Source organism: Lytechinus pictus, chromosome 10 (assembly GCF_037042905.1).
Source record: "Lytechinus pictus isolate F3 Inbred chromosome 10, Lp3.0, whole genome shotgun sequence".
NCBI classification, from domain to species: domain Eukaryota; kingdom Metazoa; phylum Echinodermata; class Echinoidea; order Temnopleuroida; family Toxopneustidae; genus Lytechinus; species Lytechinus pictus.
In genome coordinates this window covers 29040906-29062161 of record NC_087254.1, presented here as the reverse complement: position 1 = coordinate 29062161, position 21256 = coordinate 29040906, and the positions used below count along the sequence as shown (strand labels likewise).

At 36.9% G+C, this 21256-nt stretch overlaps 2 protein-coding genes across 2 annotated transcripts in view; one reads left to right on the top strand and one right to left on the bottom strand.

The window, feature by feature from the left end:
* The window catches only part of LOC129269427 (phospholipid-transporting ATPase ABCA3-like), a 22107-nt gene extending 11083 nt beyond the window's left edge, over positions 1–11024 (top strand). The window contains exons 13-21 of the mRNA XM_064105748.1: positions 166–344; positions 999–1756; positions 2451–2949; positions 3405–3601; positions 4091–4393; positions 5034–5221; positions 5536–5706; positions 7156–7352; positions 7859–11024. Coding sequence (XP_063961818.1) covers positions 166–344; positions 999–1756; positions 2451–2949; positions 3405–3601; positions 4091–4393; positions 5034–5221; positions 5536–5706; positions 7156–7352; positions 7859–8058 — 2692 coding nt within the window. The 3' untranslated portion in view covers positions 8059–11024. The remainder of the gene's footprint in view (positions 1–165; positions 345–998; positions 1757–2450; positions 2950–3404; positions 3602–4090; positions 4394–5033; positions 5222–5535; positions 5707–7155; positions 7353–7858) is intronic.
* On the bottom strand, positions 10752–21256 carry LOC129270073 (deoxynucleotidyltransferase terminal-interacting protein 2-like). Its single transcript, XM_064105749.1, has 6 exons — positions 20606–21256; positions 17355–17493; positions 16810–16905; positions 16016–16180; positions 14910–15019; positions 10752–13807 (listed from the first exon to the last, which is right to left on the bottom strand). Exons 1-6 carry the CDS (start codon positions 21211–21213, stop codon positions 13702–13704), a joined length of 1224 nt encoding a protein of 407 aa, XP_063961819.1. The 5' UTR covers positions 21214–21256; the 3' UTR covers positions 10752–13701.

Genomic DNA, 21256 nt, shown 5'->3' with positions numbered 1-21256 from the left:
ACACTGAAACCACAATACTGCCTTCAAGGGGAAATCTACCCCATAAGATCCAATGGTAGAGGAGGCATTTTTTTTCCAGGCTCCTGAACATTTTCCTTTCTATTGGTGCCCCGGCTGTGATATGCACCTTAGTTGTTCACCATACCTGTATATTTTCTATGACAGGGTGGGCATGAACCTTGGCCAGGAGGAAGAGAATGAAGCACGTTACAGAAGCATGTCCAACGCTGAAGCCAGCCTTGAAAGTCTTCCTAATGGAAAGACAGAGAAACCCGAAGGACCGGGCAAAGACCAGTCCTATGACAATGCTGCATACGTTGTGGATGAAGCAGAGAATGAATCAGGTACAAAGACTGCAGTGTGACACATTGGTAATGCGGTGTTGGGAGCCCATAACAGACCTCCCAATGCCAAATTCATTCTGCATCACCATGATTCTACCCTATCAATTCATTCACAGAGCAAGTAATCTGGTGACTGTTCCATTTACCAAAAACCCCTAAGATATGAGACATGATTGGTGTGCAGAGTCACATTAGAATAGCATTCAGTGGGGCAGGGGTTCTCCGTTAGTTTTGTAGAGTGACCCATTTGATAACAGAAATGTCTGTTGCGCTACTTGCACTAAGAAATATGTATAGCATGGTGTGGAGTTCTAGTGGGCCTGCTGAAGGGCTCCAAGTAGGGGTTGGTGGCAGAGCCCCTGGAAGGTTTTGAATATGAGGCTTTTCAATCAGCCCAAAAATTGTTAATAGCACTATACAGATTCACCAGAATTTGTTTAAAACATAAAATTATAATGTACTTTTGGCTTGAAGGCCACACATCATTGCGAGGTATATACATATGTATATATGTATGGTGTGGCAGGGTCAAGGAGGTCCTATGGGATAGCGTAGCAATGTAAAATTGTAATTGCTGTTTTGTACCATGTTTGAGCTAGGTTCTCAAATTATGAAAAAGTTCTCAATTCAAATGCTGTGCTTTTCTTTTGACAGAAATGGTTGAGAGCGTCAACAGCCAAGGATCTATAATAGTTCCCGACCTTAACACAGGCATTGTGCTGTACTGGCAGCAGTTCCGTGCCATGTTCCTGAAGCGAGTCCTTCACACATGGCGCAACATGATCCTCATCATCGTCCAACTCTTTATCCCTATCATCTGTACACTGTTTGCCATCCTGGCTTCCAAGATCTTGCCATCCCCCGGGGATTCTAATTCCATCACGCTCAACATGCAAACGTATGGTGACAACACGGTGGCTCCCTTCACCTCGTACGATCCATCCAGCTCAGCCATTAATGACCTCACCAGAGTATATGCAGAACAGTTTGTCAACACTGGCACTACTGCAGTCAACATCTCCACCAATGCCACCTACGACATGTTAGACTACCTGATTGACGAGCGAGAGGAAACGCTGTCAGAGTTCTTCCGGGTCAATCTGATTGCATCAACGTTTGACGATGTGATCCTGCCAAACAACGCTACCCGCTCGGAAGGTGTGGCACTTTTCCAGGAGCAGCCCTACCACACCCCTCCTATTGCCCTCAATGCCATTGACAATGCTCTACTACGTTACTATCTGAACGATAGCTACCAGATCACCACTATCAATCATCCGTTGCCAAGGACGATTGAAGAGCAAGCCAGTGACCAGCTCAACATTGGTGTCCAGACAGGGTTTGCTATATCTTTCAACATGCTCTTTGGGATGTCTTTCCTGGCTAGTAGCTTTGTGGTGTTCATAATCAAGGTAAGAATCTGGATTGCGTCTTGAGAAGGGAAATCCATTTTGTGAAAACTTATAGTAAAACCAATTTATTAACCTTTCCATAAGGGTCACCTTTTGCCTTGAATCAGGTTAAATATGACAAATATGTTATGGTATGTATTATACGACTACATGATCAAAATGTTGCATTGCGGGTAAAGAACCAGGAACTTTTCAAGCAGTCCTTGGTCCCATCTTACAAAGAGTTGGGATATTGGTCCACTCAACCACAACTATGGAAAGCAAGCAATGCCAACATCTGAAATATTTGTTTGTTCAAAATATTTTCTAGATATGATGTATACCCGTTCATTCATGGTAGTCTTCAAATTTTTTTGTGCTTCTGCTTTATTTACCAAGAGCGTTGTGCTAATTTCCTTTTGGTGAAATTATGAAGATGATGTATTTCCATATAGTTTATGTTGATTGGATCAATTACAACTCTTTGTAAAATAGGACTAAAACTAAATGATATTAAAAGTTTTCAAATTTTCTACCAAGAGAATGACCAGACTCCATGTAGATGAAATATAAATATGATAAATAATTTTGTATCTATGTCACTTGCTTTATTTGTCCTCTGCATTATTTCTTCTGATGTTAGTGATTAAGTATTCAAATAAGCAATAAGACCTAATGCATTAAATGCATATTCTGTTTTGTATTGTTATTTTAGGAGAGTACCGTGAAATCAAAGCACGTCCAGTTCATCAGCGGTGTCCGCATCTCCAACTTCTGGTTCTCCACATTCGTCTGGGATCTAATAAACTACCTTGTACCTTGCATCATCTGCGTTATCATCTTCATCCTCTTTAGCATCGAGGCATATGCCGGTATCAACAGCCTCTCTGTACTCCTCATTCTCTTCCTCCACGGATGGGCCATCATACCCCTCATGTATCTCCTCTCGTTCCTCTTCTCCACGCCCTCCACTGGGTTTGTTGCCCTCACCATGTTCAATATCATCTTTGGGTCGACGACTTACATCGCCGTGGAGATCCTGTCGGTACCGGAGCTTGGGCTGGTTTACATTGCTAATATTCTGAGTTGGACGTTCATGTTCTGTCCATCCTTCTGCCTCGGGTCAGCCTTGTCTGATTATTACAACAATTATCAAATCCTCAAGATCTGCACAGAGAATGTGGTTGCTAGACAACTTTGCGATTCTCAGCCAGGTACTATAAAACAAATATATTTTAACAAATAATGATATTAGAATTTATAATGTTTTTGTACCCATTCTGCAGTCTGCTCAAGGTTCTAACTATCATTACCTTGTATTTTACATCTTGAATGCAAGAGTAACTTATCTGTGAATCATATTGAATACCACCCTAACTGACTTAATTGATTGAATTCCCATCTAGTAATAGTGCCTTTTTTATTTGTATTTCATGCATTCATGTTGTAAAGTGATATCGTAATTATTTTCAATGAAAGATCTTTTTCGTATGTGATTCAGAAGTAACTCATTTACAAGATCTAAAACTGTACGTTTGTATATCAAAGTACTGTTGTAAAATGTAAAGGGATTTTAATTCAAGTATGTATGATTCATGTGTGACATGTCATTGTGATGTTTTCAGTATTATAAAATGAGAATCTCATTTATTGCTGTTTTTTTTGCCAGATATCAAATACCAAGAGAATATGTATGCATGGGAGGATCCTGGAATCGGGAGGTTTGTTATCTTTATGGCCATAGAGGGCGTAGTATACTTTGCGTTGGTCTTCATTCATGAGCTGGGATGGATCAGGAATATCAGATACCTCCTACAGAGAAAGAAAGCCATCAATGTGGTCGAAGACACACCAGCTAGTAATACTGTGAGTACCAAGATAGGGTGGGGTAGTGGTGATGATGGTTGATGAGATGATGGGAAAGTTGGTGTTAGTTGAGTTGATGGTGAAGTTTGTGATGGTAAAGATGATATTAGTAAAGGTGATGGTATATTTGATGATTGCATAGTTGATAATCGTAAAGTTGATGTTTGTAATGTTGATATTGTACAGTTGATGTGGGTAAAGTTGATGGTGGTAAATTTGATGTTGTAACAGTTAATGTTGGTGAAGTTAAGGTTGATTTGATAAAGTTGATGATGGTAAAGCAGACGTTGGTAAACTAGATGTTGGTAAAGTTGATGTTGGTTAAGTTTGTTTTTAAAAGTGAAATATATTTATTAAAGACAATGATGGTCAAGAAAACTATTTACTGGTTTAAAGAAGAAGTTCACCCTGATAATAATTTGGTTTTGATAAAAGCAGGAAAATTAGAGAAAATATTGGTGAGAGTTCTTTTTCTCTCTCTACTTAAAGGAGGATGAAGACGTTGCTGCCGAGAGGAGGCGGATCCAGAGCACGCCCAAAGAAGAGCTGTTCAGGACCAACGTCCTGGTGATGGAGGATCTGCGGAAAGTCTACCCTGGGACCAGGCGGAAGGATCCATTGGTTGCTGTCCATGGAACATCTCTAGGAGTGCCTCCCAGGGAATGCTTTGGGTTGCTAGGGGTCAACGGAGCTGGGAAGACCACTACATTCAAGATGCTGACAGGGGATGAAGATGTGACTGGTGGAGAGGCCTATGTTGAAGGTTTCAGTATCAAGGATGACTTGCAGATGGTACGTGAACCTTTATTATACCAGGGTATTAATCCATGGAAAATGTAACTTGTATGACAGAAAATCCACTCATAGAAAATATTATTTGTCATTGTCTATCAGTGGATTATCAAATCATTTTGTGATATTTCTGACTTGCACGCAATTAATAAGATCACATATTTGATCTGAAAAAAAACAGATTGAAATCTTGGATTGGTAGGATTTGAACCTTTCAGATAGGCTTACTAGACTCTACCTTCAGGCCAATCCTGTTCCATACATAGTCGCAATACAGTAGAACCAAGAATTTTAGCTCCTCTACTTGCATTCGGACATGCTGGTCATAAATGTAAAGCAATTTCTGGCTTGCACCCAGGCTTGCAAAATAAGCTTGGCATTCTTTGTGTAAACCTTTCTCTTTCAAGCTGTGATTAGCTCCCGTGCCCATGTGTGCTAATCTTTGTTTAACGGCAAATTTTAGCTCATTCATTATTTCAAATTTGACTTGAGGGCTAGTTGAGAAATTTGTAAATGTTGATCAGTTAATATAATAACAACTTACGTTGATTTCAAAGACTTTTTTCCACAAAACTACTGCCAATTATGCATTCAAGTTTGGTTTCACAGTAACCAATCACCTTTTTCATTCTTGACATAGGTTCAGCAGCGAGTAGGGTACTGCCCTCAAAGCGATGCCTTGATTGATCAGATGACATGCAGGGAAACCCTGTTCATGTATGGTAGATTACGAGGTATGCCCGAGATTAGGATACCTCCTCAGGTTCATAAGCTGCTTCGTATCTTCAACCTTGAGCCGCACGCCGATAAACAGGCAAAGGCACTCAGGTAAGGAGAAATAAAGAATCTTAAAGCAAGAAGAGAATAGGAGAAATGGCACCACCTCTCTCTCTTTCACAAATGTTGAAATTAACTTGTCCGAATGTCGCATAGCAAGTAACTATGAAACTATTAATCCCTCTGAACTTTTCGCTCCTGGAAACATGTGACACCTTTATAATGCGTTTGAGAATTACAGGAGTCAATGGATTAAGAACAAACTTGATTACATATGCCTGTTGATATCCCCTGCGATTAATATATCACACTTGCCACTAGTATAGCGTTCTACCCTTTTTTTCCCTCACACTCTGTATATGCAGCGGAGGTAACAAGCGTAAGCTGAGTACAGCGATAGCCCTGATAGGTGACCCACCCATTGTCTTCTTAGACGAACCTTCTACCGGTATGGATCCCGTTACCAGGCGGTTGCTATGGGATGCACTCTGTAAAGTGCGAGATGAAGGAAGGTGCATTATATTAACATCACACAGGTGAGGAAACAAATTGATGTCCTCTCGAACTAGCTCACATTAATTTATAATTATAAATATATATATGTATACCAAAATTTCATTATCATGTTGTATAAGGCAGAATCGGGATAAGCCACTGAAGTTACACAAAAAATAATGTGGCTTTACCCAGGCAAGAATATTCCAAATGTCGTGTGTATGTAGGTATGGTTTTGCTCCTACTAATCATCTTATTTTATGTAGCTAATGTCTGTCAGAAAGGTACATGTATGTATGTACACAAAGATTGTAGGTGAATGTTTTCTCCCATCACATTCACTGTACTTGTATTTGGTGAAGTTAATTTTCCACTAAACAGGTAGGCGTTGAGAGGGGGGAAAACCTCATTTGCGTTTTAAAACATTTTGATTGTAATTTACTTAGTAAATGTTTAAACAATTTCTATCTATCAAGTACTAATATCGTATTTGCTTTTTCCTGCAACATTTGTTGTGGAATTATCTCTTAAAGATCCAGACCGGACCCGAAAATGAAATTGATAAATTATATACCAATCGAAAGCTTATAAGCTACTAAATACAGCAAGGTATGCTTTATGCATTTTCACCGCTTCCCAGCTGAGTATTTTGCTTGTGAATATTCCAATTATCGGGCTTCGAACCCCGCTTAGAAAATAGGCTTTATTGTGCTTTTCACCTGCCTCGAGACCGTGACGTCACGTTGTGTAAGAAGCGTCGTGATTCCATAGGTTTGTACACAGAAAAACTGGGTGATTTTTTGCTTTCCAGATAACGCATTTCATTCTCTTCACTTCTATCACAGAGGGATATCACATATATTTTTACCCACAAGCTTGAATTTATGAAATCTACAGTTTTGAACTAGTTTTTGCCATATTTTATTTCCTGCTTATTTGGCGCAGATTTCAATTCTATCTGCATTTAGATTATGTATAACAACTTTTCCTGACATAGCAATTTAGGCCCAATAAGAGCCAAACAAAGAAATCACAAAAAGGTAGTGAATAGTTGTAGGTTTACAACAATTTGAACAGTGAATAATTTTGAGTGCCATTTTCATCTGAAAACGAAAAAAAATATGGATTCATAACATGGAAATGGAAGAAAATACCCAATGCTTTTGTACACAAACCTATAGAATCACAACCCTCCTGACACAACGTGACGTCATCATTTCCAGGCGACGTGGGGGTGCTCAATCGAAGCGTACTTTGGAGGAGCAGTTTCTTTGATTTTTATTTAATATTTGTCAGAAATGGAAGGAGATATATGTAATATTTTTGGTATATTTGTATTGTAAGAATCATTACCTTTATTTTGATATATGACTGTTTTTACACCGGTCAGGGTCTTTAACTGTATCTGGTAATGGATGGAAACATGACAGATTTTTTAATTCCAAAACTAAAGAATAAAAATACTTTGATTTCCCTGTGTTGTATTTCAGTATGGAAGAGTGTGAAGCCTTATGTACCAGGCTTGCTATCATGGTCAATGGAGGTATCAAGTGTTTAGGGTCAACGCAGCATTTGAAGAGTCGATTCGGTCATGGCTACACCCTCCTGGCCAAAGTAGCTATATCAATAGAGGGCGGTATACCAGACTTACAACCTCTAAAGGATTTCATCATGGAAGCGTTTCCAGGTGAGTTTGACATTTTGTTTGATTTTTTAGGGATGGGCTATTCCATAAAGTCAGAGCTGTCAACTTTCAGATTCACCTTTCAGGTAGAATTTACAGAGGAAGAAGGGAAATCTTTCTCAATTACACAATCTAATGAAATAATTCAATGTATGAATCGGGGAGATGTTGAAAAGCTGCAATTTTTCTTGGTTGAAGATCAGTCAATTTTCAGGGAATCTGCCTGACAATCAGGGAGACATGGCAGCCCTGGAAAAAAAGGAAAAATCCCACTCTGTGTGTTTGGAACCCAGCTGAAGTGATTTGTTTCCTTTTTTTGTGTTTCTTATAAAAGTTGTGGTGCTGTCAAAATTATCAAGGATATAAATAAAAGTAGAAAAATTTCATAAACACTTCTTTCTGCAAAGACCACTTATCTTTATCCCTTGAACAATTCTGGTATTATTGTATCAAAGCCCATCTTGATTGTTAATTTTTATCTTTATCTCATTCTACTTTCTAACATCCAGGGAGCACTTTGAAAGATGAGCATCAGGGTATGGTGCACTATCACATCACAGATCCATTACTAACATGGGGAAAAGTATTCGGGACCATGGAAAGGGCCAAGACCACCTATAATATAGAGGACTATTCGGTCAGCCAGACCACCTTGGAACAGGTCTTCGTTAACTTTGCCAGAATGCAGAGGGAGGATCTCAACTTGTAGAGGCTATTTTGATATTCACATGATATATTATTTTTATATTTTAAAGTATATAGTGTATGTACAGTATCCAAAAGAAGTGAATAAATACACCATGGATATATAGATTAATAAGCATAATTTTGTATGCAGCTTCAATAGGAACAGATCATTGGGTTGGTGCAAGAATGCCCTTAACACTATACTTTCGCGCATCGCATGCATCTTAAAACGCCCTTGGTAGCTTGCATAAGTGCATTGCGTATGGGCGTTTCTGCACCAATGCGGAGTGCAAAATGTTTTGCCAAGGGCATTCTTGCACCGTCACGACAAAATGTTCATGGTTTGAAAGAAATCAAATATTTTATTTATTCTCTATTATTCAGTTATTATTTGGATTGAAGAAGGTCTTTTGGTGAAGAGCAGCACTGAATAGTTATTTTTTATGATTGGTGAAAATCACTTCTGTTGGATGTACTTTATGACAGTGCAACGTAGAAATAGTTATAGAACAGATTGCTTAAAATGTACTGGTATAACATTCAAATTAAATAGATTTTGCCAAAGATGTGTAATATATTTTCACTTGAGATGATTGTGATCTGTGTTTTTTTTTAAGACTGAAATTATGATTGTGACAATGAGATTTGAATCCAGTCAAGAATGATTCTGGATGTTTTATTTTATTGATGTTTTATATATCATTAAGAAATAACAGTTTTAAAGAAAATGTACAACATTAACAAAGAGGGCTAAAGATGGTGATGATCGTGGTGGTGATGAATATTTATTACTCTTTATACTCTGCCACCAAAAGTAAGATGGTTTGTATTAATTTGTTTCTACGAATAGCAACGTGAAAATATTGAGGTTTTTACATTTTACAATTATCAAGATTAATTCTTTGACTCTTGGGGTGGTTCGTGAAAATTGTATTATTACATGATACAAGCTACAATAACAACCTCTCATTTCCAAGCTAAAATGATGTGAGGTATTTTCAAGTCAATACATATATGTATAAAGTGTTATACAAATTATTATACAAATTTATTAGGTTTGCTTTTAAGTATGTCAAATATATTTAAGTTTCTTTTTTGGTGCAAAATATTGATATTGCTTTCATTTTAACAGTTACTATGAAATTTTAACATTGTCTGATATATGTTACTTATAATTATAATTGAACAAGTCTTTTGGTATTTTTTTGACATCTGCGGATTGGGTAAAATTATACTCTTTGTACTGCTTTTACACATTTGCAATATATATTCAAAATATAACTATATACACGTTTATACAGTATACTTACAGTACAAATTAGAAGGCAATTTGAGAATTAAAGTGTAATTTTTATCATTTTTTTATTATTCAATGTGCGATATGAATATTATGCACAACATGAATGTTTTGTTGTGTTAAAACATTTTTTTATTAGGATATGGCAGTAATCATATTACTTTATTATATCAGACCTCTTTTTATCAAGATTCCATTGTCAAGATATTAGCACAATAGAAGTGGACACCTTGCATAATAATGGTAGCTATGCCATCCAGTCATAACTTCCATTTGATTGGCTGTTGAGCATTGTTACTATGCTAGTTGACATTAAATGAAACAAACCCAGAAGGCAATAGAATACCTGATAGAAAAGAAAAGTTTAATATGAAGTTGAATAGAAAATGTGACCTTAACTTTTTTTTCTCAAAGAAATAGTATTGGTATTATGTACAAATGTAGGGAAGTGACCTGGAACATTCTTTTCAGTACTTGGCTTTCTTTATTTCAAAGGGGGATCAGTCGCCCCTATGCCCCAAGCGAACACACTGGTGCCCAATCTTATTCATAACATATACATAAATGTGCGGAAGTACAAATGATTGGAATTTTAAATACTAAAGACCAATATGTCAGCTGTATTATCACCATTTTTTTTCAAGTTAGGAACCAACAAGTACTTTCTTTTAAATTCCATTTGTGGTGCCTTTAGCTATAGTGGCTTATTCTGTTGAAAATAGATGATTGATTTTTGCATTTTTGTATCATTCAACGTTTACTTAAGAGAAATGTTCTGTATATATTTGATCAATGAGAATGAAATTAACTTTTTCATAGATGAGAGTTTATAGGAAATATTTAGTTGATATTTATGAAAAAAGAAAAATATTATTGCATAGACTTAGATTTAAAGTCTATATTTTATTTCTACCTACACATTTACGTATAGTTTTATTAAGCATTACATGTTAAGTTCATGTGAGCATACCTTTATATCAAAGTGCAAAAATATGATGTATACGTATGTCAAATAGACATCTCTTTTTTGTCTGCCATTGGCAATGTATGTTCTTATATACTTTCTTTGGAGAAACAAATATAGAGAATTGTATTTATGGGTATTTGTGACATAACTGTTTTATTTCTCACTTAGAATTGCGATATTATGTTTTATTTGTAATGAATGTTTTGTGATGTTCTCAAAATGTAATGAGTATTTTATTTGTAATTTATTGCTATAATTGAAGGATAATGATGCAGATGCGTAATTTATTGCAAAAACTTTCAAGAGGATTGCATTTTGAAAATGTGAAAGTGAAGAAGCAAAAACAAAAAGACAAAAATTGGGAGGGGGGGGTGGTTAGTTATTAATCCTATTTGAGACTTTGCATGTAAAAGTCAGAATTCACCAGACATTCCAAGAAATTGAGTGAAAATTAGGATGGATTTTCATTTTATTTGGACTTTTTGCAATCAGAATGCACATTTAAAGTATAATTCTGAGTACTCATTATCATTATTATAAATGTGTACAATGCAAATGTTTTATCATTGAATTTTAAAAAATAGGATGAATTCATAGCATAAGCAGGAATACCACTTGTGGTAAAAGCAGTATGCAACATATTTTTATTATTGAATTTGTCTTTAATTTGTTCATCAAGTAAATGAAATGTATCTTTATAATATATATGATATAAAATGCTCAATATTTTGCCTGTGTAGTATTTTGTGACTAACTGCATTTCCAGCTTCTTTTTCATTATGAAATAAAACCCTCGGCACAAGTTGGCTTGTACAGAAACAGAAAATCAAATGCATATGATCAACAAAAAGTTTGTTAACAACAGGACGAACAATAAGAAAATTATGAACATCAAAATCACCAATGCTATTAAGATCCTCCCATTAGCAATGTGACCAAGATTGGTGTTGTCACAAAATTAAAACTCTCCCTTTCCTACTCAGAAAATATACCCCAAAACATCTATTTATGCTTATTCCAATGATATTTTGTCCATGGCATATTTTACGAAACCTAAGTTCCATGTCTTTCCATGAAACCAAAACACCAGGGGTCCGTTTTATAATACAGTTAAAAGCTACTAAAATCCTTCATTCTAATTGACAGATGGTAAATTCGTTATAGAAATTGTACATTTGTTATTATAACAAGTCTTTATCAAATGGGATCCTAATCTATGGCTTGTAAAAGCGACAATTTAAGTGAAATATGTAGAAAAGTAATTAGGGAGTTGTACAAATGTGACATCACACACATTGGTCACATTGCCAACGGGGAGGATGTCCACATACTATACAAATAGCAAATAGGCACAAGTGTGATGGTGCGAGATTTCGCATGGGGGGGGGGGGGAGAAAGATGCTCTATTCAACAAGGCATAGCAGAGTTGAATGGAGAGTCTCTTTCACCGAATGCTAAATGTTGCACCACTAAGAATATTTGTATTCGTGTTGTACAATGCCTCGGAAGTCAGCCAAAATACGAATAATGAAAATAAGATAAGCGAATAGCATATCGGTAATCTCTCAAGCGTGCATCTGATCTGCAGCAGCAATGCACGTTTAAACAGTAAGCACTATGCTTAAATTACACCTGCATTTGTCTAAGCACAATGAATTAAATCCTAATTTTGGACGTCACCTTGTTCCTGACCGTGCAACGGTACATTATGGACAGTACATTTTGGATGGTACGTGTGCAACAGTACGTTTGATAGACATTCAGCCTCTCATTCGCTTGTGTACAACAAGCTAGGTAGGCATTGTACAAGTGATCTCAACATTCAATTACTCAAAATTTTCTTATTATTTGTTTATTTTTTTCTCAAATTTTCATTGCATTGTTTTTTTATGCTTTCATACAAGCTTGTTTGTTGAAACTTTGTTCCCAGGGTTTCATTCTTCTTTAAGATTGACAAGTTGTCATTCAATGGCAATCACAGTGATAAAGATTGGATAATAAACACTATTACCATGGTTACCATCATTGATATTCTACTGGTCTAGTTGCTCACATACTTTGATATAATTCCTAAATTCACTCTTTAAATTTCAAGACAAGTGACATTTGGTGCTATAATTTGGTTTTCTTATTTTCAAAGGACAAAGAAACACAAATAACATTAAAGGTCAAGTCCACCTCAGAAAAATGTTGATTTAAATAAATAGAGAAAAATCAAACTAGCATAATGCTGAAAATTTCATCAAAATCGGATGTAAAATAAGGAAGTTATGACATTTTAAAGTTTCGCTTATTTTTCACCAAACAGTTATATGCACAACTCAATGACATGCCAATGAGAGAGTCGATGATGTCCCTCACTCACTATTTCTTTTGTTTTTTATTGTTTGAAATAAAGAATATTTCAATTTTTACAGATTTGACAATAAGGACCAACTTGACTGAACCATAAAATGTTAAGGCGATGATAATTCCATGTTTTCAGGGAGGAATGAAACTTTGTTTCAAGGACAATGAGAAAATGAGAATAAATCATATTTCAAATAATGAAATACAAAAGATATAGTGAGTGAATGATGTCATCAGTCCCCTCATTTGCATACCGACCAGATGTGCATAGAACTGTTAAGCGAAACTTTAAAATATCATAACTTTCTTATTTTACATCTGATTTTGATGAAATTTTCAGTGTTATGCTCGTTGGATTTTTCTCTGTTTATTCAAATAACTTTTCGTTGGGGTGGACTTGTCCTTTAAAGGACAGTAATACACATAGTACTTATAATTGCTCCATTATATTTCTGTACAACTTTATCATATCTTGCAAAAATTAGACTGATAGAAGCCCATGATTTTTATTTGCACTATGACCTTTGTGTCTTTACGGTAAAGAATTACAATATGCACACTTGTGTGTTTGTTGTTAAAATTTCTTTATAACGCCATTTTAGTTTATTTATTCTGGAAAATTCAAAATAAAGCCAAATTACTGTTTATGAATGTAAATCCACAAAAAGATAGTGCTACATGTATGATGTACACAAGTCACTTACTTAACCCCCCCTTGAGATTTTGGCCGCCAATCATGCCAGTGATGAAAAAAAAAACAGAATAATAATCGTATGTGATGTTATCTACAAGGTTGTATGATTAATTTTCTAAAAAATAATCAGATTTTATTTATGAATTAATTATGCTATTATATGCATAAATCATACCTATTGTACTAATTCTCAACATAAAGCTCCTAGAAGGCTAATTTTTGGTTTAAATATTCATTGTGAAAGCTTACAAATTACTTTTCACTTTCCCCCAGAACTCAACTCTTCCTTTAAACCCTTCATTCAATCACCCATCTTTAAATAGGACTTTCTACATATACTGAAGCTCTTCAAAGTATGTTATCTCTTCTTGTCATCCTTCTTCTTGCCAAACTTGTGCTTCTTTTGACCTTTAGGGATGGAGTTAATCTTCTCTTGTAGCTCTATATATTTCCTCTTGTTGTATCTGCAAAACAGGGAAAACAAAGGTTTAATTACATTCTTAGTGTCACCTTATGAAGATGGATTCTCAACTGAATCCACTAAATGTTTACGCCTCCATCGGTAAATTGCTGATTCGTCTATTGCTAATTCGTCCACTCATCACATGGTCTACCTTCATTTAGTCTAATGCCATTTCATCTAACAACCATTTGGTTCAATAAATATTGGGTCCAATCATCACTTCATCTAATCACCAGTTCGTTTATGACCAGTTGGTCTAATACCCATTTCGTTTTCATTCATTTTGCACAATTAACACTTAGTCCAATTAGACCAAATGGTATATGGACTAAATGGCTATTGGACCAACTGGTTATTAGACAAAATGGTAGTTAGACCATGTGGATAGTGGACGATTTAATGGTAGACCGAATGATAGTAGATGAGTTGGTAATTGGACGAACTGTCATTAGACCAACTGAAAATAAACCATGTCCATCACTGCCAGAGCACATACACCTAAACACCTAAAAATGCTCAATTACACATGAAATGGATCTGTCAATTTGTGTATCTAACTCTGAATTTTTCAATAAGCAGAATGTGCTTGGCATTATCAAATACTAGGAGGGTTGACCCTTGCATTGTGCTAGACAGTAGAAAACATGTGATATCTATGTCAAACAATGAATGATAAACAAAACACTTGAAAATACAACAGAAAAAATAATCAAAATAATATGCAGAAAATTACTCCAGTGAATTTTGCTTTCATTGCATACTTATTTATGCTGATCAAAAAATAGCAAAATGCATACATGCAGTTCACTTTTATAAAGAAGTTAATGAATAAGAGTAGAAATACTGATCACATCATTTGGCTCAAACACTTATCCATGCTGATCAAAAAATAGTAAAATGCATACATGCATTTCACTTTTATAAAGAAGTTAATGGATAAGAGTAGAAATACTGATCAAGTTATTTGGCTCAAAATCTTTTAGGCAAAAAATATGCTTATTAATTTGATGGGGGATATTACTATTGTGTTATGTTCAGATCATCTGAAATTAGACTTTAACAAAATAAATCTCAACTATAATGAACTAATAGTGATGGTTTACCTTCTTGTGTCTGAATCAGCAAGTAATTCATCCACCAGAGTTTGTTTCCTTTGTTTCTTTGGCACACGAGAATGGTAAAAGTCAACAGGGCTGTCAACTACTGTACCAACCTGTTAAAATGAAATAAAGCAATCCCAGTTGAAAGCACATTGATTATACAATACATATATCACTATTTTGTACCGTACATTCATGCTAATGTTATCATAACTCAATTTAAACACTGGATTCTGTTTTTGGTTTTACTGCATAGTTCTAGCATATATTTATTCATTAATTTGTCAATCTATCTTTCACCCAGTTGAAAATGTGTCTGCTTTATCACACAATTTTCTTATTTTATGATTTTGTTGAAAGCTATTAATTTGTTTATTAATTTTATCTGTTTGTTGATTTGTCTGTCTGGGTAGGTATTACACTTTGCAATGGTTGTCATATAAGAAAGCACTGAAACCTGAATTTATACTTTTGCCCAAACTGGCATCCCTTGAAAGAGGGTGCAGCATCACCATTCCACAGAAATTGGTACCCTGTTTCCACCAATTACAGATGTTCTAAATGAAATAAGTGGAACATCATTTTTGACCAATTGATTATTCTTCTTGCATCATTATCTCCTAATCCCTGGCCTGCAATTTGCAAGTATTCTACCACAAAAAAATTGTGATCCAATTCTATGGTAAAAAAAAAATAATAATTACAAGGTTTCTTTCCATTACTTATTATTGAAACTAGTGGCACAAAATTGTGGTCCATTTCACCTGAAAGTTGAAAGACAGATTGGGTGGTATTCTGATAATTAGACCAATGTTCATCTCCAGATAAAACAAGAATTCTAGTCCGCACTTCTATGGATAGCAGGGTATCACCATACTTCTTCAATATTTATGACAGTTAATGTACTCAAATAATAAATAAAATTCATTGTATACTCGTATTATCTTTTATTCTCATTTCACAACACAATTAGCTTGGTGACATATTTTTTTGCCCCAAGATTAAAGGTGAAAGAGTCAGCAAATTGCACTCCATATAAGTATGTTATATTACCTTGAGTTAACTCAATCATTGTCAAGAGAATACAACCCACTAATTTTAATGCATACCTGGACAAATTTAGGAATGGCTGGCATATCATTGCCTTTGTAGAACCTCTTGGGATCAAGGATCGATCTCATCTTAATAACCTTGAGGTCGTTGCGGAGCTCCTCGGTCATCTCCGGAGCTTTCATATCAAACCATCCATCTCCTTTGGTTGACTCTCGCTCTTTCTGTTTGAGGACAAATTGCAAAAATTATATCGAACTGAAAAAATTATTACCAAAGAACATAACAATAATAACATTAACATTTTAGGCAGGGCCCACTTGGAGAAAAGTTTTCAAACTGAAGTGGCTACCCCACGTAAAATATTACAATAAAGCAGCATGATTAAGTAATGCAGTAAATTTTCAAACTCAAAGGGGACGTGGCAATGTAACTTGAAAACTTGAAACTTTGTAGTGTCGTATGTACTCTGCAACCAATCATTGCAATATTGTTTTGAGCTCAACAGTATAGAGAAAAGGGCAAACTTAGGTTCATTAAGTCCTACCCCCAACCCCATCATGATGATGGTAAATATACAGAATTATGCCTTTTCTTTACTCTTCTGGTTACAAGAAAAATGAACAAACTCTTTGCCAGATAAAACATGAATATTGCTAATTTCCAATACTGAGGGGTTTCAGAAATAGAGCGAATTTAATGGAAATCATGAATTATGAACACATATCTTTATATTTCAGGAATTGAGAGAAATAATTTGCTACTAATTCTATTTGATCAATCAGTTTGAGATTGATATTCTACTTTGCTGGCAACAACATAGCACAAGAGCTTTTGAATTTTGAATATTTACCTTTCTCTGTTTCTTAAGCTGTCTGATCCCAACCTTGTATGGCGGTATACTGTGCTTCTTCTCAAAATCTGGAGTCAACACACTCTTCTTTATCAGCTGGAAAAAGAAAATAAATTCAATATACAGATCTCAATTTATTTAATTCTACATAGCTTTATACAACGATAACATCAACTTCATGCCTAGAACAAATACATCTAGAGAGAATTAAATGCATGCCTGTATAAATGAAACTGCAATCAATTGTAAGTCAATTTTAAGTTTTAAAATGATTCACAAGTGTTGCAATCAATCAAGGCTGCATCATATTGCTGGACAATTTCTGGCAAACTTGAAAGAGATAACCAATCAGAAGTTTTCTAGAGTTGACTTGAAATTAATCTATCCCTTACAGCACCCCAATTAGACACAGCTTGTACTTAAACAGTGGGTGACGGCATGCCGCATTAAGGGGTTCCTCTTTTTATGAAGCAACGTAACCCAACCTTTCGGACTTTCGGTACAAGCCATTAGTCCCTATGTTCGTCTGTTTTCCCTGCTTTTACCTCATCTTTCCGACTCTTAAGAAGTATATTCTCAACAGCCGTCTTGCTTGACATAGCATCCTCTCCATCAAGGTTGATATAACAGTCTCCAAGATCCATTCCAACATCAATCTCACAGGGGGCATCTAATGATGGTAAGCTGAAAGAAAAATAAAAAAATTCAAGAGAATTTCACAAATGAAAATTCTTTCCCAAAACAAAACCCTACTGGATCTCCTCTTACTTTAGAATATTTGGAACAACTGCAGAATACCCGGACACTGCGTTACCTTATCGTTGGAGAGCCAACGCACAACGATGTACTTAAGCTATCAAATCAGGAAATCAGCTATAATAAATAATTGAATGATTTACAACTTACAAGTATTTTTTGAATAGATTCTAAGTGTTCAGACTGTAACGCTAACGATGCGAGCGCGCGCGATTAGTATGTAGACCAACAGTGTCCGCGATGCCAACGATGTGTATATTTTCGTAGTACGTGTAGGCCAACACAGTCCGCGATGCTAGCGGTGCGTTGGTGTCCGTAGTACAGGCCAACACTGCCCGCGATGCCAACGATCTATATATATATCTGTGTGCATCTGTAGTATGTAGGCCGACATTGCCCGCGATGCCAACGATGTGTATATTTTCGTAGTACGTGTAGGCCAACACAGTCCGCGATGGTAGCGGTGTGTTGGTGTCTGTAGTCGGTACAGGCCAACACTGCCCTCGATGCCAACGATCTATATCTGTGTTCTGTAGTATGTAGACCAACAGTGTCCGCGATGCCAACGATGTGTATATTTCCGTAGTATGTGTAGACCAACATTGCCCGCGATGCCAACGATGTGTTGGTGTCTGTAGTACAGGCCAACATTGCCCTCGATGCCAACGATGCGATCATATCTGTAGTTGCCTATGTAAACCAACATTGCCCGCCATGGCAACGATGTGTTGGTGTCTGTAGTACATGCCAACAGTGCCCGCGATGCCAACGATGCGATCATATCTGTAGTTTCCTATGTAGACCAACATTGCCCGCGATGCCAACGATGTGTTGGTGTCTGTACTGTAGAGTACAGGCTAACATTGCCCTCGATGCCAACGATGTGAATGTATCTTTAGTAGGTATAGGCCAACAGCGCCCGCGATGCCAACGATGTGTTGGTGCCTGTAGTAGATGCCAACAGTGCCAACGATGCCAACAATGTAAATGTATCTTTAGTACGTATAGGCCAACAGCGCCGGCCAGGATGCCAACGATGTGTTGGTGTCTGTAGTATAGGCCAACCTTGCCCGCGATGCCAACGATGTGAATGTATCTTTTGTATGTATAGGCCAACAGCGCCCGCGATGCCAACGATGTGTTGGTGCCTGTAGTAGATGCCAACAGTGCCAACGATGCCAACAATGTAAATGTATCTTTAGTACGTATAGGCCAACAGCGCCGGCCAGGATGCCAACGATGTGTTGGTGTCTGTAGTACAGGCCAACCTTGCCATCGATGCCAACGATGTGAATGTATCTTTAGTAAGTATAGGCCAACTTTGCCGGCGATGCCAACGATGTGAACGTATGTTTAGTATGTATATACCAACAGCGCCCGCGATGCCAACGATGTGTTGGTGCCTGTAGTAGATGCCAACAGTGCCAACGATGTGAATGTATCTTACATAGGCCAACATTGCCGGCGATGCCAACGATGTGAATATGCCTGTAGTAGAGGCCAACATTGCCAGCGATGCCAACGATGTGAATATGCCTGTAGTAGAGGCCAACATTGCCGGCGATGCCAACGATGTGAATGTATCTTTAGTAAGTATAGGCCAACTTTGCCGGCGATGCCAACGATGTGAATGTATGTTTAGTATGTATATACCAACAACGCCCGCGATGCCAACGATGTGTTGGTGCCTGTAGTAGATGCCAACAGTGCCAACGATGTGAATGTATCTTACATAGGCCAACATTGCCGGCGATGCCAACGATGTGAATATGCCTGTTGTAGAGGCCAACATTGCCGGCGATGCCAACGATGTGAATATAACCCTAACCCTAACCCTAACCCTAAACCCTAACCCTAACCCTAACCCTAAACCCTAACCCTAACCCTAACCCTAACCCTAACCCTAACCCTAACCCTAACCCTAACCCTAACCCTAACCCTAAACCCTAACCCTAACCCTAAACCCTAACCCTAACCCTAACCCTAACCCTAACCCTAACCCTAACCCTAACCCTAAACCCTAACCCTAACCCTAACCCTAACCCTAATTGAATTCAATTCCCATTGAATTCAATTCCCATTGAATTCCTTCTTAAAACTTTATTTCATATTTTAATGAAGAAAAAATGAAAATATTTCATGTATAAAAAATACAAAAGAAATAGAGAGTGAATGACATCGATCACCTCACTAACCAGGATATGCATATATTAAACTGTTTTGTGAAACCATACTTTGAAACGCTTGCCAACGATGTTTTGAATGTTGCATTGCACGGTCACATCGTTGGTCGTTGGCTAGCGGCGCACCCAACAATGTATAGCAATAGCTAGTAGTAGTAGGTAATTTAAAAGAGTGTATTAATCTTGTACTATTGCACCTTCACATCGTGGGTCGTTGGTTAGCCAACGATGTTTTAAATGTTACATGGCACCGTCACATCGTTGGTCGTTGGCTAGCGATGTTTTGAATATTATATTGCACCGTCCGTACCGTCACAACGTGGGTCGTTGGCTAGCAGCGCACCCAACGATGTTTAATTATAGCTCTAGTAGTAGACGTCAAAGGGCAAAGGTCATTACGTATGGCCTGGATGCATTGCTCGTACGTACCGTCATACGTACGTACGTACGTAGTATAGTAGTAGTAGTAGTACCAGTAATGCATGTACGTATATAATAGTATGGATATATCTAGGCTATATACCATTGAATTAGTATATAGCTATAGGTCTTGACATCGTTGTGTTGGCTGACCAACGATTGGGTAGTGAGCAGTGTCGGGGTATTCTGCAGTTAAGCCAAGAAATATTTTGTTCATATGACTTTTTGAGCATAATTTGCATAGATCTTCTGAACATATTCTGTCTCTTTATCAGCAGTATTTATAGCAGTAGTTACCACAGAAAATTCTGTACTTCTGCTCTACCAGTTCTGGCTATGCCGGCCAACTCCATCCAATTACCCATGCAGGTACAATAGTAATACTAATAGTATACAGGAAAGATTAAATTACACTTTTAGATTAAGACTCTATCTACCTTTTCTTTTCTTGTGAGTTTTTCTGCTTTCTTGATTCTTGTTCATCACTTTTCTTTATTGAGCCCATTTTTAAGGATGAATTTTCACCATCTTCCAGATTCTCTAACTCAGATTCATTTGTTGGCTCATCAATTCGCCGGTGTTCGTGACTAAATTTTGATGAGCTTCCAATTTTATCTATCACAAATGTGAATCCCGGATCTGAGTCATCATTATCATTTTCTAAGTCACTTTCCTTCATATTCAATCGAAGATCTGGCTTGGAGTCGATGACAAACTGAGGGAAAGAGTCATTTGATGATGTGTCAGAATCATCGCTCAATTCTTCCACCGCCGCCGCCGGTCCAACATTCTGCTCCCCCGAAGTTTCGGGTACTAACACAGCCATTGTTCCGCTGCTCCCCGCTGCTGCTGCGTCCGAGCTGTGAACAAACTCGTCTGCACTCTCTCCAGTTTCTAAACCCTTTTCATTATCAGGATTCTTGGAAATTGATGATGTTGAAATATTCTCCTGCACTTTTTCTGAACCCACAGATCGCCTGTTTTGTGTTATTTTCTCTTCCGTTTTCTTCTGAGATCGTCCACGTTTTCTTTTCGTCAAAGCCATGATTACAAATACGGTATGGTGTCCTTAAAATTATTTTCGCCAG

What these genes read in the sequence shown, in the direction of transcription:
- LOC129270073 (XM_064105749.1), bottom strand. Translation starts at nt 21,213, where the DNA reads ATGGCTTTGACGAAAAGAAAACGTGGACGATCTCAGAAGAAAACGGAA. An exon ending in AGCTTAAGAAACAGAGAAAG is followed by an intron (nt 16,181 to 16,809) that starts GTAAATATTCAA and finishes GTCCTCAAACAG; the next exon opens with AAAGAGCGAGAGTCAACCAA. An exon ending in GCTGATTCAGACACAAGAAG is followed by an intron (nt 13,808 to 14,909) that starts GTAAACCATCAC and finishes CCTGTTTTGCAG; the next exon opens with ATACAACAAGAGGAAATATA.